The 24,932-nt window shown below is 43.7% G+C and overlaps 1 protein-coding gene across 4 annotated transcripts in view; it reads right to left on the bottom strand.

The window, feature by feature from the left end:
- Positions 1-4,578: 4,578 nt before the first annotated feature.
- Positions 4,579-24,932, bottom strand: part of ADGRF5 (adhesion G protein-coupled receptor F5) — a 100,028-nt gene continuing 79,674 nt past the window's right edge. For 2 of the 4 annotated variants that reach the window (XM_057700317.1, XM_057700318.1), the window contains exons 13-21: positions 22,434-22,646; positions 20,547-20,699; positions 18,485-18,693; positions 16,085-16,264; positions 12,937-14,322; positions 11,596-11,637; positions 11,450-11,509; positions 10,190-10,274; positions 6,452-8,165 (exon numbers count right to left, since the gene is read on the bottom strand). In XM_057700317.1, the coding sequence (XP_057556300.1) occupies positions 8,086-8,165; positions 10,190-10,274; positions 11,450-11,509; positions 11,596-11,637; positions 12,937-14,322; positions 16,085-16,264; positions 18,485-18,693; positions 20,547-20,699; positions 22,434-22,646 (2,408 nt within the window). In that variant the 3' untranslated portion in view covers positions 6,452-8,085. Of the gene's footprint in view, positions 8,166-8,810; positions 8,878-10,189; positions 10,275-11,449; positions 11,510-11,595; positions 11,638-12,936; positions 14,323-16,084; positions 16,265-18,484; positions 18,694-20,546; positions 20,700-22,433; positions 22,647-24,932 lie in introns of all 4 variants that reach the window. The other 2 variants (XM_057700319.1, XM_057700321.1) reach the window with 2 other exon arrangements.

Raw genomic sequence — 24,932 nt, 5'->3', positions numbered from 1 at the left:
GCTTGGCAGGACGGAGGACGGAGGATGGTACCCATCAAAATTTGCTCCCAAAAAGGCGGGGCCCGAAGTCATCCCTGGATGGGGGGAAATGGGCTGTGACAGCAATCTGCCCAGGACTTGCCCAATCAGTGCCTGTTCCTTTTCATGCTGAGAAAAAACCGTTTGTTTGTTTGTTTATGACTCCTGGGTTTATTCTGTTTAGTTTTTAATAGTCACCGACACACTTCCTTTGGGACTTCACTCTGCATGAAAAGATAAAAACCCTGGGGTGCTAACGGTCTCCAGTAACCCCACCCTCAGCCTATTCCCGCAGAAGGACCACTCGTGACCTTTCAACTCTTCATCTCAAAGTCTACAGGTGGAACGGCAAGAATAGATGCTTAGATGATTGTTTTAAAAATAGACAAGATGCCTGTATCTAGAGCACACTCACCCCACACAGAAAATGTATCTGGAGGCAAATAACAGGGCGGCGGCACAGGGCGGGCGGCAGGAATGGTGCCCATCTTTCTTCTTTCTTTTTCGGTCTGCTCCATATGCACTAGAAGCAAAGTCGTGAAAATTATTTCCTCTCTAGAATGTGCCAGGGGATAAACTTAGACATCTGTCCACCTGGACATAAGGGAAGATGGGGCTGCGAGGCTGGTAAATGGGAAGTAGTCAGGGGCTTCCTCGCCTCGCCACCCCTTTCAGTACCACGGATGGGAACAGAGAGACGGGGCTGTCACAGGTCTGGCCCCGGGCGCAATTGCAGTCTCTTCTCTTGGCCCTTGCTTGGCATAGGCAGCGATAAGGGATGATTTGTGATGAGCTTCCAGAGGGCCGGGTGGCCTCTGAGTGATGCTACTCCTTCTCCTAGAAGAAAAGGCGCCTGAAGTCTGCCACATGGACCCATTTGATGCTGGGGAGGCAGTACTCAGAGCAGGCTACCCCTGGGAACCCACTCATCCAGGCTCTCCTGCTTCCCCAGATTTTCATCCTCTGGAACTAGGTCCTCTGGGACCTGAGCTTGAAGGGCCCTGAACTAGCCACAGGTGGAAGTTGAGCTCCAGGGGGTGCCCACCTGCAGGAGGGTTCTGAAGGCACCCGGGGTTGTGGGGCAGGTCTGGGCCTCTGATGGTCCTCCCTACACGTTTGGGCAACAGGTGTCCACTATGTGCCCGCTAGGCTGTGTGTGCCAGGGGCTGAGTCATGCCTGGGACTCCAGGAAGAGGCACTGGACCTTTGTGGGAAGCACAGCAGGTCAATGTAAAGGCATGTCTTGGGGCAACATTGTCCAGAGACTGCCAACCTGTGTGTGTGCTTTGGGCCTCATAAGAAAAGTCATCGTGACGCATAAAGGGTTAGCTTGAAGGAAATCTTCAAAGACAACCATTTGCTGAGCGCTACCTCACTCCCACATGGACACTTAATGAGAGTGTGTCCTACGCATCCTGATTCAGTGCCCCCCGATGACCCTCAACACCCAGGCTTAGACCGCCCCTGGGTTCTCACGAGTGTCACCAGAGCTTACAGTCCTCTCCCAGAGCTCCCCTGTGGTCAACCTCTCTCTGCCTTTCAAAGAGATGCTGGACATAATCTTGTATTTTCATGTTGCTTGACAGTTTCCAAAACATGTTCCTAGAAACTATGCTTTGGGGGCCTGACAACAGCCTTGAGTGGTAACTAGAATAATCCCTATTTTTCAGATGAGCAAACCAAGGACAAGAGAGCTTGAGTGAAGGGCCCAGGGGAGTGAGGAAAGGCATCCTTCTGTTCCAGGAGCCGTGTTCTTTCTACTGCGTCACACCAATGAGACAGCAAGCTCGTCCTCCAAGAAAGAAGGCTGATGGGGATCTCTGGGAAAGATACGAGGGCCATGATTTTCTGGGACTGATACCCCATGCTTGTCAGCGATCTCCAAGGACAGTTTATCACAGGGTGGCTTTCAGGCCAGCTTGGAGGGGCAGGAGTTATATGGAAGAGAAGTACTTGGGGCCTCATGGATTTATGCCCCTTCCACCTTCCACATGTGTAGCATCTCTGCAAAGACCAGCCCAGATGATGTGGTGCAGGCCTGTTTTAAATTCATTTTCCTACCCTGCTGTTCGTATAGAGAAAGAAAGCAGAATAGCTGAATGCATTTATCTCTGATTTATGCTTTAAGTCTGTGTTTCCCGGTGTAGTAGCCTCTAGATATATGTCTCCTTAGCCTTAGAAATGTGCTAGGCATCTGTGAAATACACACTAGGTTGTGAATGCTTAGTATTTTGAAAAAAGGAATGTACAATATCTCATTGAGAAGGTTACATAAATTACATCTTGAAATGCTGAGATTTTAGATCTGTTGGGTTAAATCAGATTTTACCCACTTACTTTTTGTAAGGTGGCTCCTAAAAAGTGTAAAATACACGTCACTCCCTTTATCGTCCTGCCAGGCCATGCAGCCCTCCCAGCATTTCTGAATAGTTCAAAGAAGGCTGTATTCCTTTTCACATAAAGTATTTGTAGGAAGCATGCGTTTCTTCCTGTTGTTATGAATCAAGTATAAACTTTATAAAGCCCACACCCCCCGGGGGGGTGTCGGGGGGCAGGGGAGGAAGTCTTCAAAATACGAAGCTAAACATTTTCCTTTCTAAATGATGTATACATAATCTTACAAAGAAAAACATCAGAGCAGCGAATTCCCTGGTGGTGCAGCGGTTATGGTTCCGAGTTTCCACTGCAGGCGGCATGGGTTCCAGCCCTTGTCAGGGAACTAAGATCCTGCATGCCGTGCGGTGCAGCCAAAAAAAAAAAAAAAAAAAAAGTAAAAATATCCGCATACACAAAAAATAAAAGAAAAACATCAGGGCAAATGAGCAGAAAATTCCAGACAAAGCCTTGTGACCCGTGCAAGCATGTGATGGCAGGTTAACCCCATGAGAGATGGAGGAGTCTCTTGAGATATGAAGTCTTTTCCAGTTCCAGACTCAGGCTGCAGGTGGCAGCATTTCATCAGGGTGGGGAAATTGAAGGATGAGACGTGCCCCGCATGGGAAAAGCATTCAGGCTTGGTCTTTAAGGAGTAGGAGGTCAGATGAACAAAAGTTTAGAGGACAGGCCAGCACCTGTGTGCTCAGATCTCTGCCCTGTTGGCCTACATGTCAAGGATATATTAGCTCCTGGGCGCACTCTACCTGCCACACGAGACACACACCGCGTGGGGAAGGTTGTCAGCCATGGAGTTGTGTGCCTCTTTCTATCTGGATAAATCAAGCTTTCCCACACGGCACCCTTTCCCTGAATTTCCACGCAGCTGGAAGCCATCCCCTTGGGAAGGGTGCCTTCTGTCATATTTGCGTATTCAGCAGACAGAATAAGTAGCAGAGAATATTTGCAGCACACAAGCCTTGTTGCTGATACTGCCAGAGAGACCCTTCTCAGTGTGATTACTCTTATGGGTGAAGGAAAGTTTGCAGGTCACATATCCACAGCTTAAGCCTCATTCGGATTCTACAAAACAGCGTTGGGTCCTTAACTTTGTTTTTTTAAACAATCTGAAGAAATAGTTTGTATCATCTGCTCCCCTGTACTGTGAGCAGTACACTCAGTATCACTCCCATGAGCAGATTTTGTTACAGGGTAAAAGGTGAAGGGATTTTGCAGATGTAATGAAGGTCCTTAATCACCCGGTTTTGAGTTAATCTCAAGGGAGATTATCATGGGTGGGCCTGACCTAATCAGGTGAGTCCTTTAAAAGAGGGTCTGGAGATCAGAGAATGAAGAAGTCACAGAGATTCAAAGCAGCAAAGAAGCTCTCCTGTTGACTTTGAATAAACAAACTGCCTTATTGGGAGAAGACCACACAGCAGGGGATGGTAGGTTACCTCCAGGAGCTAAGGACCTCAGTCCTATAACTACAAAGAATGAAATTCTGCCAAGCAACCATTGACCTTGCAGGAGTACCCCAGCTTTCAGATGAGATCACAGCCCTGGCCGACAGCTTGAGTTCAGCCTGGTGAGACCCTGAGCAGAGGACCGGGTTAAGCCATGCCCAGAAACTGCGTGATAACAAATGGGTGTGGTTTTCAGCCTCTAAATTTGTGGTAATACGTTACACGGCAGTAGAAAACTAACACAGGAAATGCAGGACCGTGCTGCAGAAACATCTATTGCTAACAGAACCCATGGGGCTCTGTTTTCGGCTGCCCATGAAAATTCCAACCAAAGCCACATCAGATGTCAGGACAGACACTTGTTTATTTGTTTCCCAGATAGTCAGGCCCTGAAAGATTTGCTTCCAGGTCCCCTGTTGAAAGCCTCTTAAGCTTCTGGGCTCCATATGCTGAGTGGGACTGTGGATGGTGTGAGGAAAGATATCAGCTCTGTCAGCCAACTGAGCTCAGCTCTGAGCTTCGGACACCCCCCTCTCCCCCCACCTCGCCCCCATGCCTGGAGAATACATGTGACCATTCACTGAATAAGATGGAATTAAAGTCTGGTGCACGTGGGGAAGCCTGAAACTGCAGCAGTAGCCTACTGCAAAAGTTCAGACAATTTATATAAAGAACGCGTCACTCGATCTTGTTATATTTTTATTGTTATAAGCACAGAAAAGACACAGAGCTGTATGCTGGCATGCTATTAAGACATGACTGAAAATCCCAAGTCATAATTTTAGAAACCTATAGCATCTCATGTCAAAGCTAACATCGTTGAGATGATGAGACACTATTTTCACTGATGTCCAAAAGATACGTAAGAGAGATGGATCCACTCAAAGCCCTGCCTTTATTTTGGACACTTGGGGAACCAGACTTCTGTAGGCCTGGGTCATTAACTTTCTCTGGGGGATGCAGAGCCCCATTTGACATCATCTTCATCTGCCACAAATAAAATGCCTTCCACCTACATGGCACTCCTAGGACCACCCTCGTTTCCTTTTATCTTTTCAAATGGTTGTGACTTTCTGTTCCACTCGTTTTTTTCCACTTTACGATAACTCCTTCCCCCACCTCTGTACTTGCTGGATGCTAGAATCTTTCTCATCTCCATGAAACTTTTTTTTTAGTCTTCCCAACCCTCTGAAGTTCCCTACACAAACCACAAAGGGCTATGACTGCCCACAGTGTTTCTTAATTTTTGGCCTTAGCAACCTACATCCTGAAATCCCCACAGACCGGTATTTACCTCTTTCTCCAAGTAAACAATAAGACATGGGGAGGAGGATGGCAGATACATGACTCACGCAAGAGATGATGTGTTACCCCGCACTTAGACTATTATACAGGGCTTAGAATATTTCTGTAGTTTATATTCACTACTCATTGGTGAATGCTTCAACCTCACAACCTCTGAAGCATTAGTACAGATCCCTTTGCAAGAAACTGACTTAATAGAACATCCCTTAATGCAAGAAGGTTTCGTCCCACGGAACGGACTTTATACACTGAGAGATTTCAGGGACGGGGGGAAGTACTGGCTGCTTTCCAAGTCAAGCTGACCCCACATCTCACTTTGTATCAACACCAGAGCCCATGTTCCTCCTTCCCTCAGAAATCTGCTTCCTTCCATCTGTTCTTCCTTCCCTCGGAAATCTGCTGCAAAGAGCCTTGGAATTGTTGCTGATTGAGAACTGGTGACCTTGGGGCCAAGCACAGCTCCTGCTTTCATATAATTTACAGATTCATGGACCACTCTTTTTTACAATTTTGAATTCTGCTGCTTATTTTAGGGTTTTCTTGGCAAAAAGCCATGGCTGAACTATGTATCTTGCAGTTGAGAAGAAAACCAGCATTTATCGTATTTCTCCAATATTTTGATTGTATAGCTTTTCTGGAATTTGGATCCGGTCTTGTGACTTGAAAGGTGGGAGGTACGTGCACGCCTGTGTGTGTGTGTTGGAGGTGAGGGAACGTGCCTCTGGTAATGAATGTGGGCAGAGAGCCAGGTCCACTTCCTGGGGAGTCCTGAGGAAGGTTCCTGTCATTACAGAGGCCCCCTTCACAAAGTCAAACCCAATGATTCCCAAAGGATCCCTACAGAAGTGGGTGGAATGTCAGTGTTGCTTGTCACTTAGCAGTTCTGAGCATGAGAACCACAGCCTCCAGTGCGCTGTGCTTTCCTTGGCCTATCCCAGCAAGGTGGCCATGCGAACATCCTGTCTAACCGTGCCTCCATTCTCCCTGATAGAACCCCAGAAAGCAAGTCAGTAAAGCCATTCTTTCCCTAATATCCAAATCCATTGATCCTCCAACCCAACGTCTGGGTCTGTCTTCTCAGTAGCAAGTTCTGCCCAGAGTTGATCATTCCTGGGAGAATTTTAAGCCTGACAGTCATTTCCTTCAGGGACTTTAAATAATGAACTATTCAGTTGGGATAATGATGTGACGATGTGCAGGTAACCCTGGGCATAGATGTCTATGTCATTTGTGAATATGTAGAAAAAAGATTTCATTTCCTTGAAACATTTTTAGGGCTTCTGTCTGTCCTATCTCCCCCACCCCATAAAAAAAAAAGAGATGAAAGTAGAATTTAAAATTTAAAATAAAAGGAAGAGATTTTAAAGAGTTAAAACATTAAAAGAATACTCTTTCGAAACTTGATAAATAAATGTTTGCTGAATCTCGGCCTCTTTTGTCCTTTCTTCCGGAAGGTTGGACCATTTAGATTTGTCCTTTCGAAGACCACACAACCCACGTTTCAGAGAAGCCCCACATTTTTATTCTATTTCACTGTCTCCTTGGGATCAGACTTTGATTTGGGATGTTTGGTTGCTGTAGCTACAGTACATGGTTAACTTTGATATGGGTGCTAGTTTAATAAATATTTGTATTTTTATGAAATGCACACACACAAGCAAAATACACACAGGCACATAATTCACAAACAATCTCTACCATCTGTTCATCAGGGTAAAGTGTCATCAGGAGCACAGACTAGCCAGCTGTAAAACTTCTTTCCAGAAGATTTTCAAGGTTTTGGAATAAACACAAATTAGACAGTAGAAAACTCAATATATATTGGTCTAGGAACTTAGGAACTGAAAGAATGAATACATAGAGAGCTATACAACACACCCAGGGCCACTAAATCCACAGTAACCACCACAATAATAATATACAAAGATCATTAAAATCTAGCCTATCGTGCACAGAAAAGTACCTGGTTAAAGCTGTTAAATACATGACAGTTAGGGGTGGGGTCTGTATTTCAGTGCAATATATCACATTTGGAAATGAATGCATATAAAAGTATATATTTTTTGCTTTCAAAAAGTGGAATCAAAATGTAAGGCTTTTCTGCTAAACTATAAAAATGTAATCAGCAGTTGGTCTGCTGGGATCTAATAAAGCACGGTCGTCGCACTTTCTCTGCCTATTCACTCCCCTTAGCTCCGACCTTAACATACAGTAGCGTATGTGTATATGTTTAGCATCAGGAGAAGCATGTCTTCTTCCATGAATTTCTTGTAAATATTATCATCTACTTGAAAGCATCTTGATATAATTTCTTTCTCCATTTTTTATTGCCTTTTTTGGGGTCTCTCTTAGCTAAGAAAACCATGGCAAATTTTCAGTTTGCTTTTTGGAGTCATTTTTGAATTTTCAGTGTGGCTGCATCTGAGTAATAATTGTATTAGGTCAGTAACGTGGACATCTTAAAATGTGGTCTTTACGTTGTTCTTGATTTTTTTCTTTTCCTTTGAGTTTCCTCCATGTTTCCCTTCTTCCTTCCTTCTCTCCTCCCTGCCTGCCTGCCTGCCTTCTTTCCTAGAATTCATTGAAGTATTTCCTAGGTCCTAGTCTTTCACTTATTATTTTAATTAAAGCTTATCTTTGGGCCCAGGGTGTGAAAAGTAAAAATGTCTCTGAAATTCTATTTTACAATATAGACAGAGAAGTTGGCTTGAGTTTCACTTAAATACTATACACATGCGGTATCACACAAAGGGTGGGGATGGGGCTACAACATAAATGTAACATTTCTTCTAGTCTGTCTTTGCAAAGGAAAGCCCCTTCCCTAAGGAGAAAGTCTCTTCAGCATCTGCTCCCAGAAGGCTGTGGAGAAAACATTTTATCCAAGGCTTGGGAAGGATCTCTTTTTCAGAGTACATCCACGTTCTCAGTTGAGCAATGAATAGGCACTGGATGTGTTTTCCACGGATGAGCTGGTTGTTTCCGGGGTGGAAACATTGTATGTTCCTGAAAAACATAACAGCAGCTCAGCTGAAGGCCAAATCTTCACGATCACTGGGGTGTGAACCTCTGCTGCTGGCCCAGGGAGTGCTCTGCTCCCGGAGTCAGGTAAGCTCAGGCCATGCCTGGAAAGGAATACGTGCCTGCCCTCCTCCCAGACCCAAAAGTCCTGGAGAACAAACAGAGCTGTTCTCAAGCATGCGTGGCAGCCGACAAGACAAGCACTAACTACTTCACATCATACCAGCAGCCAGATTTCTACAAAGGACAGGGGGATCTCAACACAGGCAGCCCTCCACATGCCCCCACATGCACCAGCCTGGGGGCATCTGTAGGAGGGAACATCCCTGGTCCCCTTGGGTTGGTGTGACTTGGGGAAGCTCTCGGGAGGGGACTGGAGGCTGAGCTGGGGAAAGGGAGAAAAGGAAAGAAAAGAGAAAATTACAGGGGAAGGAAAGGCAGAACTAGAAAAGCAGCAGGAGTCTGAAGATGCCAACAAAAGTGCTGAGGGTGGGTGTAGCGAAGGGCGTGGGGGGTGGGGCGGCCCGGGAACAAGTGCACAGGCTCGGGTCAGCAGGGGCGTGTGGACTGAGCACAGGGACAGTAGGGGCTGTGTGTTGGGCAGGAGATGCGACCCAATGCCCACCCTACCATCAGATGGGTGGACCGCCACGGCTAACAACGTTTCCATCATTGCCTGGGGGGCCCTTTGGGGCTGCTGACAACATAAACCAAAGTTACAGTGATTATGGAACCCTCAAATAGGCCAACCTGGATCTGCATCAATGACCCTGAAAGGCTGAATGGCAAAGGCCGAGACCGTCAGTCCCCGGGACCTCAGGAACAGGGCCCCAACTCTTGATCTGACTGGTTCAGAAACAAGGAACACATTTTACTGTCCTTACATATTGTGTAATTCTGATTCTGTGGAATCGTTTCATAGAGGTTCCACTATTCTCACTTTAATGCAAATGTTAAACGTTATCCAGGGACAGTGCTGGCCAAGGGGAACAGTTCTTTTTTTTTTTTTTTCCAGTTTCTGGCTATTTTGTTTTGTTTTGTTTTGTTTTAATTTTTTTTATTTATTTATTATTTTTGGGGGGGTACACCAAGTTTAATCACAAGGAGAACAGTTCTAACACACCCTGGAGACTTGATCATTTCACAACAGGTCCAATCAAAAGCCAAGGTCCTCCAGTTTTGTAATACATCAGACTGAAGCCCCAAACACCCAGTTCTCCCGAGTTTTAATACTTAATAGGCACTCTCAAAATTTGCTTTTGTAGAAAAAGCCTTAGTCTGGAAGGCTTTTGATACATCTGACACATTTCTTCATTTGTGGTATCTGTTCAGCTCTGAGAAGCTGGAAGGAATTCTGATACCTATTATCCCTGGCAGGGGGTTGGGCAGTGGGGTGACATGGGACAGGACTCTCAGCTTGCCAGAACAGCTGAGACCCACTGCCCAAAGTCATTCACATTCTTTATTTTACATCTCCAAGGAGGAAATGCTCACTGCGCATGTGCTTAATAGAATGGCTAACTTGGGTGATCCCTCACACGTCTGCAAAGTTTTATAAAGTGCGATATGTAAAATAAGCACAGTCCAAAAAAAGAAAAAACAAAAACAAAAAACGGAGGGGTGGGAATGAAACTCACAGCATCGCATCCTATGGTAGGATTTGCTAAATATATTCTTCACTGCACTGTAACTCAGAAACATGACCTACCTATTCTTATACAACATGAATAGAAAAGAACTGTGTTTGACCAGGTCAGCAATTTACAGTTCCCATTTTTATGGTGGATGTGGTTTTGATGGAAAGCTCTCTGCAGGCTGAAGGCAGTCGCCTTCTGTACCAATCTCCTGGTTGTTTGGGAAAATATAAGCAAGTATTTAATCTCTGTCCCAAATAAGGCCATTGCAGGTCAATGCCATGAAGTGGGCAGTGGGGAAGTAGGGGGGTGAGATTCTCTGCAGGGCAAATATGTTTAGGTCTACCCAGGAAATATCTAGAGGTCACCACGTACCTGTTTTACCAAACAAATTGTTAAATCTTCTTGATATTGGAGAACTCATAGAAAATACAGGTGTGGATGAACCTAGGGATGTTGACTAGAAGAGAAAAAAGAATTACAAAGCAAAAGTTTTAGACCAAGGCCCAGTTTTGTTTGATCTGTAGACTGATTCATTTGCTGCCCTCTAGTGGTCACTGACTGCATCTTTCGTCTCACTTTTTTGTTTTTTATTTTTTTAACATATGGCTATCTTTATTTTTTCTTAATTAATTTTTGTTGGAGTATAGTTGCTTCACAATGTTGTGTTAGCTTCCACTGCTCAGAAAAATGAATCAGTCAGAATGGCCATCATCCAAAAATGTACAAACAATAAATGCTGGAGAGGGTGTGGAGAAAAGGGAACCCTCACACACTGTTGGTAGGAATGTAAGTTGGTACAGCCACTATAGAAAACAGTATGGAGATTCCTTAAAAAACTAAAAATGGAATTACCATATGACCCAGCAATCCCACTCCTGGGCATATATCCTGAGAAAACCACAATTCAAAAAGACACATGCACTCCAATGTTCATTGCAGCATTATTTACAATAGGCAGGACATGGAAGCAACCTAAATGTCCATCAACAGGTGAATGGATAAAGAAGATGTGGTTCATATATACAATGGAATATTACTCAGCCCTAAAAAGGAACGAAATTGGGTCATTTGTAGAGACGTGGATGGACCTAGAGACTGTCATACAGAGTGAAGTAAGAAAGAGAAAAACAAATCATCTCACTTCTTCAAGGAGAGAGCCTGGATGAGCATGAATCCTATTTCACACAAATTAAGCAGGGGAGCCACCTTTTGAAACACTGGATCTCATTATGGGTATTAGGGAAATAGCTTCCAAATATATTTTTTACTGTTTGATAGGGTTTATTATCTCCTGACATCTGAAAGCATATATGTAAGTGCGATAGTTATTTTCCAAGATGAACTAGAGAAAATTCTATTTATCATTACTCTACATATTGTTCTTTATGGCCTTGAGTTTCCCCAAGAAGATTGCTTCTCATTGAAATTTGGTTTTAACTTCCAGTGGATATTATTTGACCCCTATAACCCCTATTTAAAGATGTGGGGACAGAATCTTAATGCTAGTTCTGTTTCATGGCTGTGTTTACTAGGCAGAAGGAGGTAAGAAACAAACACAGTGGAATAATCTATACTATAATTGGTAGTGGAGAGAAAGGGGTTTGTGAAAGTCTCTACAAAGGAAGTATTTACCTTTGAGTGCTGTGAAGACCATCTCGACAGTGAAAACTTATTCAGCAAGGCTTCCTGTACCTGCATCATTTAAAAGAAGCCATTGTCAACTCAACATGTCACTACAATTTAGACTTTTCTAGGAGCATAACTGTCACTGTTTTTACCTTCTGATCCCAGAGGCATCCAAAGAGTAAAATGAATAATCCCTGAAAAAAGAATTGGGAAGAAGTGCATTTTAATCATATGAAGTGTATTCATCACATTCTAGTCTAGCAAAATAGGAAGTATTGCTCGCCCAGTACAGGATTTGTACTACCTCTTTCCACATCTGCATTTATGGTCCAGTGGATGACAGTGATGTAGTAGGTTTACACCAGGGCACCTTCAATGTTATAATGTTATAAGATACTTTCAATTTCCCTATTTCTACCCAAGTGTGAGCTGGAGGTCCTGCTGGTTACATTATTAAACACACCTCTTATGTCCACAGTAGCCTTCACATCGTTGTGATGGGGACATAGGGCTTGAGGTGGAATAATCAGTTCCTTTTAGTCAAGATATATGATAAGCATCATTAAACATGAGCCTTAGAGTTTGAAGCCGTGGACCCAGGAGCAGAAGTTAGGATTGGCACGGTCTTGGCATGGACATCTAGGGTGATGTCTCAACACCCTGCCTCCTCGCCAGCTCATGGGGGCCTAGGCTCACCACTGATCTACTGGTTGAATTAGAATTAAGCACCTGCTTCCTTGTGCTCCAAAGCCTTGCTGTCTGTACCTCTGCTAAAGCCCTCCTAACAAGGTGCTTGTATTATAATTAGTTATGTGCTTCTGGAGAGCAAAGAGAATGTCTTTCTCATTTTCATATAATGGAGCAGAATGTCTACTTTACATAGAGCATCCATTCTTTCATCTTTCAGCAAATGTTTCCTGAGAACCTATTATGTGGTACAGAGCTCTCATTTCATTCACCAAATGGTTACTGAGGAGCTCCAGTGGTGCAATCGGTTAGCACGCAGTACTTATACAAATGGTTACTGAGCACCTAGCCTGTGCCAAGGTCTTTGCAGGCACTAGGGATATACAGATAAACAAGACAGATGCTGCCCCCGACCTTACCAAGGCAGAGCTCATTTAATGCTTGTGGAAATTAACCAGAGATTGTTTGGTTTAACGGTGCTATTTTCATTTAGGAGATAATAAAAGACAGGAAGATAATGTTTGATAAACAGCAAAATCCAGTGTAGGGAGGGGACTTTCCTCCTACTTGTATTATCAGGGCATTTAGAAGAGAGGTGCACATGCGACCAAATTATCATGCAGGGGATAAGAAGTATGAGGTTCCGTGGGAACAGAGGAATGTGCCCTTTTCTATCACTGCGTTCTCGTCATTACCGTTCCTTAGGGCTAGGGCCTCCTCTGAACTAAATCCTTCCCCGTTCCCGCCCCTGTTTGTGTTTCTATCATTACAGATCCTTCCTGAGAGCGCTGCCCTGCAGAACATACCTGGAAGGCATTGAGGAGGGTAAATACAATATGGAACACAGCATTGCTCCCCTGGAACACGGTGGCGAGACCGAACCCCCAGGTGAGCCCCAAGAGCGGCGTGAGGACCCCGATGCTCTTGGTGATCTGGAACAGGCTGCTCTTCTCCTGCTTGCTGGGTTTGTCCCCGATGGAAGGTCGCAGGATCTTGGTAATGACCACGGCCGTGATGGTCATGTTGGTCACCACGATGATCAGTGCCGGGATGACAAAGGCCAGCAGGGCCTTGGTGTCCTCCCAGTTGAGCCAACAGGCATTCTTCCGCGTGTAGACCTCCCGGGGCTGGGTGGCCCCCACCGTGATGACGGAGATGACCAGAGGGCAGCCGTAGCCCAGAGAAAAGGCAATAGCCTTCTGAATGGACTTGCTCGTGTCGTGCAGGATGAAAACCAGGCGGTAGAAGAGCATGAGGCCCAGAGTCAGCATCCAGAAGAAGACGCTGAGGTAGAAGAAGTGGATGAAGAAGGTGGCGGCCACACAGGCCGTCTCATTGAGTGGGTAGTGATGGTCGTGGATGGCGGCGGCTGCGATGAACCAGACGTCGGCGACCAGAAGGGAGGCAGCGATATTCACGATGCAGGTGTGACGCATGGAGGAAGTCCGGTTCTTGGTCACCGATTTCCACACTATGGCTTCCACGACGAGACAGGCTGCTAAGCTCAAGATGGAAAAGCACAGCCCGATGTAGGAAATGATATCCAGTAGTATTTTCAGGAGAGAATCAGGGTCTGGGGAATCAGGGGACATGAGGATGGAGAATGAGGTGAGGTGGTCACAGCTGCAGGACACACTGTCCTCGGCGACTTCTTTCACATAACACCCACTGCTGTCCCACCCCCCTGTGTGGTTGTTGAGGTTGAAGTTCCAGAAGACACACCGAGGTACCCCGCCCGAAGGGTTGTTGTTTTTGAAAGTCATCAAAATCCTGAATGGCGCAGTTATATTGTGGCTGACAGTGGTTGTCATAACTAAGCTGTTTGCAAAATTCTTTCCCGGAGCATCCTGGACGAGGATGGTCTTGAGAGTTGGGAAAGCCACAGTGACGATAAATGAATCTGGTTGCAGGTGTTCCAGCTGGCATTCATTAATGGTCACATTGCCCCAGAGGTCAGAGTCTAAGAAGACAAAGCTCTGTTTGTAGGATTTGGGGTGGCCAGGTTTTATGACCATGCTCTTCATCTGTACATTAGGCTGGGAGATGGTGCTATCTTCTGACCTCAGGGCTCGGGAAAATCTTTCCACTGAATCCAGTAACTGTGAGCTCTGACTGGTCCTTTGCTGTTGTGACATCATCCAGGTATTCAGGACAGGCTTGCCCAGGATGACGCTGACTGTGGCGAGGACGTGCTGTAATTGACAAGGCATGGGATCAAACCAACCGAATGTTTTCAATCATAAAAGAGAAAAAGAGAACATCTCCCTGGAAACTGGTTAAGTGGGTCCAGGGAAGAAGAATAGAGAAGAGAAAAAGGTGGCATCACAGGCTGTGGGGGACTGTTTCACCGGCTTATAATTAGCAGAGGATGGGTCCCCACAACGGTGAGACTTAATAATATTTAAGGTTGAGCAATCGTGATGGTGAGAACCAACCCCACCACTCACTAAGTTCGACTCAGCAGGCTGGCAGAAATATTTATTAATTGTTTTATTTTATTTTAAACCTCAAACCTGTAAAGGCTTTTGGGTGGGTTATATTTCACCAGCAAGGGGGAGGTAGTCTCAGAAGACCCTCTCAAATGCTGAGCATCAAATAAGCCATGGGAGTTTGTTAAAGGCATCTTTCTTTTTTTGCTCAGAATTTTGATTCTCTCTCCCATAAACTTGGAATTGCCATTGGTGGCTTCTTTCCATGGAGAGATGTGGCTTATCTCTTGCTCTTCTTTGCCTTGTTCTGTTTTCTGAAATGATGAGCCCTGGAGTTAGTTGAAAGGTGGCCCCCAAAATAACTTGTCTTAATACCCAGACCCTATGACTGTGACCTTATTTGGAGAAAGGGTCTTTGTAGATGTAATTAAGGATCTTGAGAGAAAAATCAACCTGGATTAGCTAAGTAAGCCTTAAATCCAAGTATCCTTACAAGAGACAGAAGTGGAGAAGGTAAATGGGGAAGAAGAGAAGGTCATGTGAAGACAAAGTCAGGGGTTGGAATGAGGTAGCCACAAGTTAAAGAATGTCTGGAGCTGCTAGAAGCTATAAGAGGCAAGGAAAGATTCTCGCCTAGAGCCTTTGGAGGAAACATGGCCCCCAGACACCTTGCTTTCAGACTTCTAGCCTCGAGAACTATGAGAGAGTAAGTTTCCATCATTGTAAGCCACCCAGTTTGTGGCAATTTGTTACAGCAGCCCTAGGAAATCTGTATAAGCTCCTTGGATTCCTGTTACCCAAGCTGTTTGCCAGTTGCCCCTGGTTGGGTTTGGTCAATAAGAAGCACTGACAGGAGATGGAAGGATGGGAGAAGAAGGAAGTTGATATATATTTTCCGGCTACCCACTGCACCCCCGTTTCCACTGTCAGCACATCTTTGGTGATGGTTATGTCCTTCCAATACTATAGCTCCTGCTCAGTGATTCCTCCTCCAAGGCTATGGGTGACTCATTGCCTCTCCTTTTTCCTGTTAATCCTCAGGGTAGTAAGGGCTTCTAAATGTTGCTGGTCTCTGGGTGCCTCATACCCTTTTTTTAAAATTCCTGGGTTTACCTCTGTAACTGTCTCTTCACCAACGTCTCTTCATCGGAGCTCTGGTGGGTGAATGCTCTTTCCTCTTTGAATACTGACTGCTTCAAAGATCATGCTTAGTGAGAGACTGTTGAGCATCCTAGCTTGTACATATTCTGAAAATCTTTCATTCCTCGTTTTCTTAGAAAGCAGATAAGAATTAATTCTCTTTTAGTGAAGAAACTAAAACAGAGATTCTCTAAAGAAATCTTAAGATCCCAAAATGTACACTGGAAATACTCACTGATAGGCTAAAAGCCAGAGCTGGCAAAGCACTGCTCGGGAAAAGACAGAGAAGAAGTTGCAATGGAGAGAAGTTATGTTTCTTGACCCCCAAGTCTTGAGGGATGAAAAGACGAGACCCCAAACTCTTGTAAGGCTTAAACAGACTCACCGTCATCATTTCTGAATTCACTTGGGTTGGAACTGTTGACAGCAAATCAAGGATGTTAATAATGGCTCCCAGGCTCCCAGGAAATGAGCTGACTTCAAGTTTCACCTGGTTTGTGCTAATGGAAAGATTCTTTAGGTACGAAGGGAGCTTCTCATCCTGAGAGGGGCTCTTGATCAAAGCCTAGTAAAACAAAAGCCAACACAGACGGACAAAAACAAAAACCTTGCCCATCAGTCATCAAATCCTGCTGATCCCACCAAGACAAAAATCTCTCACATCTGTAGTTTCCTTTTTGATTTCTCCATTCTCATAAGTATATCCCATAAGATAATGTACTTATCTCTTAAACTGTGCTTGATCTTCAGAGTGGAATATTACATGAGACCTCACACACAGAAGGGGAACAGTAAAGCATATGTCAACCTGATGGCTAGTCGAAAAGAAAAAGGAAGGGAAGTAGATATGATTGCTAGAGAACTAAAGTTGCATAAAATTGTCACTTGATTATCTGTGTGAAAGCACACTGGCCTCTCTGCGTTTTCTCATCACTTACCTCGCTGACCATGACAGTGGTTTCCATCCCAAATTTCCTGGGACAGTTCCGGTTTATACTGATGTCCCAGTGTAATTATTAATAGTGCCCTCTTTCATTTTCAAAAATGATATAGATGAACTTATATATAAAACAGAAATAGCCCCACAGACATAGATATCAAATTTGAGGTTACTAAAGGGGAAAGGCGGGAGGGAAAATTAGGACCAACAAGGACCTAGTGTATAGCACAGGGAGCTATACACAATATTCTGTGATAACCTAGAAGGGAAAAGAATATGAAATATTCTTTTCCAGATTCTTTTTCCTAACACACAGTGTAAGTTAACTATACTTCAAAACAAACAAACAAACAACAACAAAAACTCAAAAGCACAAAGTATCCTGGTTTGGATGATAGATTATAGGATCATCCTATCTATAACGATCACATTTGTGTTTTCTAACTAACTCCTCATTATAAGTAAAGAATGAACTAAAATATGATTTTCTCCATAAAGAACTTTGACAAGTGTTGCAACCCAGGGGAGTTTCTTCCTCTGAATGCAGAAGCATTTGTTTTATTTACCAGAATTTACATTTGTGACATCTCTACCAATGTCATCCTGTGTTTTAATTTCAATCTCTTTCCCATTAAATGATAAGCTCCTTAACAATGGGAACCATGTGTTATATTTCTTTATATCCTTCTCATCTCCCATGACCCCTAACGTAGTCATTTAGCTTCGTGCATAGTAGGTATTCGATAATATATGTTGAATGGATAAATTAGAGGGAACATGATAGGTGAGCATGTGCCCTTTTCATTGAAAATGTATGAATGTATGTAGTATCTAGAATTGGGACCAGGGACCAATGCTGAGTACAAATTATAATTTCTATCTTCCTCAATTGGGATAATTTATATTCCCAACACTTCATCCATCAAGGTCTAACTCAGATGCAAGTTTCTCAAGCAGAACTTCCTGATTATCCTAGCCCATATTAATATGTATATAACATCTATATTATCTCTCCAATTGGAGGTCAAGTTCTGATTTAATCTCTTTACCCTGATAGCACCTACAATAATGCTTTATACATAGCGGGTATTTTAATGAGTTTGACGTAAGATAAGAGATAATTAGGTAAAATGCAAACCAATATCACCCCTTTTCCTCAATTCTTCTTCCCAGGGTGAGAGGGTTTGGAGCTAGTTGTCTGAAGATGTCACCATTAGCTATAACCCCACTAGTTGCCTCATTTATTGTAACTCATGGAGTTTTAGGAATCTCGAGCTCTCAGCAATTTAAGTGTGAGAGGTAACGTATATTTATTTTAATGAAGTGAAACATATTTTTCCTACTGCATGGCAGTAACCTCTATTCTAGGTAAGAGAGGTCAGCTAGTTCCCTCTATAATATAGGTTACCTCTAAGGATTAAGGAAATCTCAGTTGTAAAAGCATAAAGCCCAACTACTTTTTTCCACGGATGAAACTTCTTTTTATGTTGCTCCTCTTTTTGAAAAGATTAGCGCTATTAGCTTGGTATAAAAACTCTTCAAAGGAGAGCAGTTAGAGGGGATAACATGACTCCCATCTTGGAGGTAATGGAAAAAAGGTATTAAGAAGTCAAAGTGAAGGTGTACAGCTGGTCCTAGAGCAGAACACATATTTTATGGCCTCCATAGCTGTATTCAAGCAAAATATTAAGCATTTCTAGGGTTGCATCTTCTTTGGAATTAAATAAGTACAGCTTTGAGAGCAACACAAAGCAGCTCAAAGCCCACTTCCTTAAGTTCTGAGAAATAGGATCAGCTAGACAGATCTCCCTACCAAAAGCTTAGAGTCAAGGGTTTAAGAATCACCTCGGCCAGCTGGAGCAGAATATTTATTGGGGCGGAAATACAGTCGTTTCTCTTGACTTTCCACTTGGAGCCCACACATCTGTAAGTTATGATCCCGCCAATGGGACTCCCAGGGATTCTGGGAATGTTCGAGAACTGGCAAAGCTTCTGGATGACTTTTCCAGGCTCCCCAGCACCTATGATAGGATCTTGGCATGTGATGTTCTCCCCTGCATTGGAAACATGGACATAAAAGGGACAATTGAAAAGAGGAGGAAAGATAGTGGAGATAGGGTCAGGCATAGGTAGAGTTTTGATCTTTGAACTCATCTTCTTTACTTTCAGTGATCTTTTCAAAGTTACCTAATTTCTTTATTTTGCCCCTCACTTTTCAAAGCCCCTTAGTGCTTTCCACACAAATCTAATTCTAATCTGCACTGGCTTTCCCTAACAGAAGTTATTTTCTCTATGCCTCATTCCCACCTCCGATCTCTAGGAATCTCCTCTCTGCTGCCTGTAAAATCTAAGCCATGGAAAACAATAAGAGCTTAATGTGCCCTCATCTAGATAAAAAATATGCAGGTGACCAGGAGTGTTAGGAACATTATGCCTTAATCCAAGGGATTCTCAAGTCTGGTATATTAGAATCACCAGAGGAGGTTGGAAAATACCCAATGTCTAGGTTCACTCCAACCCAGGTAGATCAGAAGCTCTCGGGCTGGAATTCAGGCATCAGCAATTTCTTAACCTTGCCCAGTGATTCCAGAGTGCAGCCAAGATTGAGAAGCACCACCTTAATCCAAAGATATAATTAGTAGTAGGAATTCCAGGCACCCACGACCTGAATATTCTGGGCAATATTTGTAAGCATTTATTCCTTCTGGTTTCCCTTAAGGATGACTTCCCTTTACCTCTACTCAAGAACAGACTTGAATGGGAAAATGGCATATTTTCCAGTATCTCTATTCTCCAGGGGATCCTGACTCTCTGATGAGCAGACCTCCCTCTCATCATCTTTTAATGTTAGCATGAATTGAATTCTCAGCCATTGTATAAAATCTTAGAATACCTAAGTAATGTTCTGTTAGGAAACGGAAGAGGAATCTGACTTGATATGAAGAAAGAAGAGAAGAACAAAGGTAAGTGAGTAAAACATGATGATGCCTGGACTCAGATGGGGGAACACTGGAGAAGTGACCTTGGCTGCCTCCTGGAAAAGGCGTGCTTGGTTGGGTCAAGGGGACGGTGGCTCAGAGAGATAGGGAGCTCTAAATTACTTCCTATGTTGGTGTCTAGGGCTCAGATACCAACATATGTAAGGAGGACCACAAATCCCTCTGTAAACTCAAACACACTTGGTTATAGAGCCATGGATCCTTCAGACATCACGGGTTCTATTAGAGAGATTTCTAGAGGGAGGGGATTGCTTATGATGTAAACACAGGAGCATCCTTTATCCACTTGCCCCTCAGTTGCTACTGGGGAGAGCTCTTCGGCATGGGTTATTATCGAGATGGCTCCATAAATCACGACATTTTACCTAGAAAATAGTATATGGGGAGATACTGGCTCAGTGATGACAAAGGATGGGAAAGACACTTTCTGATTCTTTTTATGTAGTTGTGGGAAACAGTGCTGGCGGGGGCACCCTCTCTTTGCTGAAAGCTCAAAGTCTCCTCAGCCCCACACAAACACTGTCCGCTCTTAACTGCCCAGGGCGGTTCTTCAAGTCCCAGCATCAGCGGAAATATGGCTTCATCTGCAAGGCTTTCTTGATCAATTTCTCCCTACCTAATCACTAGCAGAGTTAAAGCAGGCAGCCTCGTCTAGCCACCTACTACCGTCTCTAGTTTAGAATCTATCACATTATACGTGATAACATTTTAGAATCACGTTTATCTCTACCCTCGGCTTGAGGCCAAGAAACATAGCTTATTTCTTTTCAAACCCCCATGCTCAGCTCAAGGCTTGCCACATGAAAGAGATTAACATATATTTATTGATGGATGAATGAGGGAGTGAATGAATACATGAACCCCTGCTCATGACTATAACATTTTAAAATAATTTAAAATGCTCTCACCAGGAACCAGATTAAGCTTCATTGATGGGCTCCTGACTGAATTATTAGCAGCATTGGTAAAGTGACAAAACACTTCCACATTTTCTGGACAGGAAACTGAGTTTCCCATGAAATGGTGTTTGTAGCACACTTGCTTTCCATTAACTTCTTTTGCTAAGATAAAATGAGTGAAAGAATGAAGTCACAACATTAGTATACAAAGAACAAATTTTGTTAAAATCATCCAATGTAGATAAACTTGTCCAAACTCTTCCCAGGAATGTGCTGCATTCACTTTAATGTGGTTTTCAAAATGCCTCTAGCCTAGAGGTAAGTCAGCCCACATTGGCATGTGTGCTAGCCAGAACCTTACCTCCACTATTCATGGCTCCGAATCTGTGCCCACCCAGTTTTGGACAATCAGAACACTTTCTCAGCATCCCTCTACCTATTGAAATCCCATCATGCTCTGTGCTTTATTCTATCCTGCTTCTGCAGCATTGGCTTAGAGGTCATCTCTGTACAGGTCTGTCTCCTCCACCAGACCCTAAGGTCTTGGAGAGAAGGTACCTGGTCTGATTTATCTTAGCATCTCCCAATGACTAGCTCAGTATGTGGCACACAGAAAGCAGTAAACGCATGTGTGTTGAACATACAATGTTAAATATTTCAGTACAGATTGATTCCATATCCTCCTACCCTGCAGTCTCCTCTAAATTGTCCATCCTGTATAGGATCCCTGCTTTTCTGAACTTGCATTGTTCTTTCTATCTGTAGTGCTCATTTTGGATATTTAACGTTCTACGTATTGTTTTTTATGACATATACCTTTCTAGATATTGATATATATACCCCACTTCTTTGATCTCCTTTTCACTGCCTACTATCATGTTTTGTATTAAGCAGGAGGTTCCCAAGAACAGTTTTTGAAAGTATGAATGAGCTCATAAATCACTCATGATGGTGTCTGTGCATTAAGACTTGGGGTTGTGAGCTCATATTTGGACCTTAATCTGTAGGAATCCTGAGGGATCTAGATGGAGGGTACATTCTACCAGAAAGGATCTGAATTTTTTTGGCCAGTTACCATTGAGTGCTACCAATGGACCACTTTAAGTTAACTATTCCTTGCCTTGGAGTTCTTGGACCACATAGGTAGTATAAATTCAAGCCCCAAATCTGAGTGAAGGCAAGACAGTTAAAATCAGGAGAAATTTTTGCCCACCTAGCATGGAGGCCAAGCTCTTAACTCTGGCAGATGAATTTTGTTTTTCTAGATTCCTCTTTTACTGAGCATGTCATTGTTTGAGGGTCCTGATATTGTGCTGGTGGGGTGGGGTGCTTTAGTTCCTGCATTGGGAGCAAGGCCTTTTCTTTCATGTACTTCAGCGCCTTAAAATCCAAGATTCTGGGTTTCAGATATTGGCAGATGTCCTCAGGGAAACCCCAGCATTAGCTAAAGCATTGTCTCTATTTTTCTTGTCTTCTATATTTTCAGCCCTTGGATATTTCTCTTACTTTCTTACCTGCTCATCTATGCGTCTCAAAGGATTTTTGTGGTACTTTTATAGCTTGCTGACTCATAACATGGAGGTAAGGACTATCAGAACATCTCGTCTACTATATTGAGCGTGTGGAAGGCTTGTGCTGGTAACTTAATACTGTCTTCAACAGCTGTCACTAAAAACAATGGGCTCCATGCTCACAGACTCTCCAGATTTTGTCACAAACCAGTGAGCCACTGGCCACACAGCAAAATAGAAGACCATAAAGCCTCATGGGTTTCCCTCTGTTACATTCTGTTTCTGATGCGATCCCTCTATCTCTTTACCCCTATTTAAGACTAAATTTGTAGACTCCACCAATATGGAATCATATGTCCTAACAGTTCAGCAGTGGGCATCTTACCAGGTGGAAAGGACGAGGAACCCACTTGGAAAGTGACCTTGTAGTGTCCATCCTCCTCAATGCAGCATTTGATAGGATGGGAGCTTGTGCATGGAATTGCAGCTTCCAAAGGATCAACCATGATATTAGGCTCTAGGGGCAGCGGGTGGATGGTGACATCTTTGGCCACAACACTGTACGAATTCTTATATCGAAATATGCAGTGATAGGTTCCTGAGTGGAAGGAAGCCAAGATGAGATGGAACAAAGTCATCGCTCCAAAAAAGGCATTTGCTGGGAAGGTTAAGAAGAGGCTTGGTTTTCCTGGTCAAGCTGGGGCAAGGGCACAGCACCCCCTCCTGGGCCCTGGATGAGAAAACGCCCCCTCGGCTCCCCTCCTGGGCTCGCTATGCATTTGAAGGACCAACCTATTGCCACCTAAACATTCACTTACTTTCGAATAAAATCGGGTGGCGTATCTAGAGTCAGATAACCTGCTGGGGTGGAATCAAGTTTCAAATCTGGTTCCCAATCCCTACTCCAAGGCTCTTTCTTTAATGAGGAGTGGGGGTGGGATGGGAATTTTGGTGTGTGCTGGGCTGGGAGTTCTTTGAAGAAAGTTGTCAGCGAGGTGGGGCACTGTGGTCTTGCGAGGCCCCCCTCTCCCATCTTGAGGCCCCCCTCTCCCGTCTCTAAGGGAGTAGGTGCCTCTCCGTTCTGGGCACCACTAAGGAGAGGGGGAGGGATGGGGGAGGGAGTGAGAGAAGTTGATTGTGAGTTCTTGGGAGAGCTTGATCTGTGGACTCTGAGATTAGCTGTCTGACTCATCTAGAAAAGTCTAAAGATGAGAGCAGGCCGACTCTGCAGGAGTTGACTGCATGCCCAGTGCTTGGTGAAGCAGAGTGGCCCGTGGACAGGGCTTGGGTTGAGCTTCGTGAGAGGAACTTTTCCCAGTGGACTTCATGCCAGAGCCCTTCAGAGGATGAGCCACCATTGGATCAGCTGCCGTGGGGACAGGAGGAAGGTTATAACAGCCTCTACAGTGAGGGAGGACCTTTCAGTGTTCATGGTATTCCTTCTCTGTGCCCTGACTCTGTAAGAGCCAGAGCAGCCGCTAGCCAGAGAACAGAGAGGAAACAAGAACAGAGAGGAAACACCTTCAGATTCCCTTTGGGAGGGAGGGGAAATTTACATTAAATATAAAATAAAAGTGTAGTCGATTATGATGAGATTTAGATGATTTCTAACAGCTGCGTCTGGGACTGTTTAACAGTTCAGTGTGACTGGAACAGCTATAGCTCATCCTAAGTTATTGCCTCATAGTAGGAAAGGGCAACTGGGCAAAGCTGGCGTGAGTTCAGCACAGGGGGAAAACACTGCCATTCCTCATTACATCCACCAAGTCCAGCCGGACAGTAAGTAGTTATTTCTACAATGTTGCCTAGGCCTTCCTCACAGGAAAAAAATAAAGAACTTATAGATCTGGACTGATTAAGCTTATAATGGGTGAAAAGCTTTAGAAGAGAGTAGTTAAGAGTTGCCCTCTGGAGCCAGACAGTCTCTATTTCATTTTGGCTGTGCTGTTTCCCAGATATGTAACCACAGGTAGTTTACTCAACCTCACTGGGCCTCAGTTTCCTCATCTGTGAAATGGAGAGAATAATGGCACTCTCCTGTAGGGTTATTGTTTTAAATTAATTCATACACTGAAATACTTAAAACAAAATCACATAGCAACAGCTCAAGAAAGGTCAGCTATTATTGAAGCAACTCTATCAAATTCCCTTTTCTTTAAAAAATCTGCATTTCCTCCCAACCTAAACAATGTCTAGGGATAAGTAGAAAACAAATTTTATTTTTTTTTTGCCTTTGGAACCAGCCATATAAAATCTTTATGTAGAATTTTTTTACCTCAGTTAGGTGAAACAGAAGAATCTGGTAAAAATACTTAAAAAAAAATCCTTTTAGGGGTTGGAATTAACATATACACACCATTAATATATAAAATAGATGAACAACAAAGACCTACTGTATAGCACAGGGAACTACACTCAGTATTTTGTAATAACTTATAATGGAAAAGAATCTTAAAAAGAATATATATATATATATAAAACTGAATCACCTTATATGTAAAGCTGAATCCTATATACACATGTATATACACGTATATGCATAATGGAATCTCTGCCATGTACTTGAAACTAACCCAACATTGTAAATTAACTATACTTCAATTAAAAAACAAAACAAAACAATGCTCTTAACTTAATGGCAAAGCACAGGCTCTAGGATCAGAGAGACAAGTTCTAATCCTGGCTCTACCACTTAAGTTGTGGAAGCCTAGGCTCACTTTCCACATCTGTAAAATGGGAATAGTGACACCTTCCCCCGAGGGGCTGTTGCATTAAGTGTGATGACATGTCATAGAGTGGCTGGCACAGGCATGGCTCAGGACAGGCCCTCCAGGGGTGGTAACGATTACAGTGTGTTTCCAGGGGTTCAGGGAGCAGGGTCCAG

This window comes from Hippopotamus amphibius, chromosome 11 (genome assembly GCF_030028045.1).
Source record: "Hippopotamus amphibius kiboko isolate mHipAmp2 chromosome 11, mHipAmp2.hap2, whole genome shotgun sequence".
Classification (NCBI taxonomy): domain Eukaryota; kingdom Metazoa; phylum Chordata; class Mammalia; order Artiodactyla; family Hippopotamidae; genus Hippopotamus; species Hippopotamus amphibius.
Note: the sequence above shows the minus strand (reverse complement) of the source record. Positions and strands in the feature narration are given on the sequence as shown.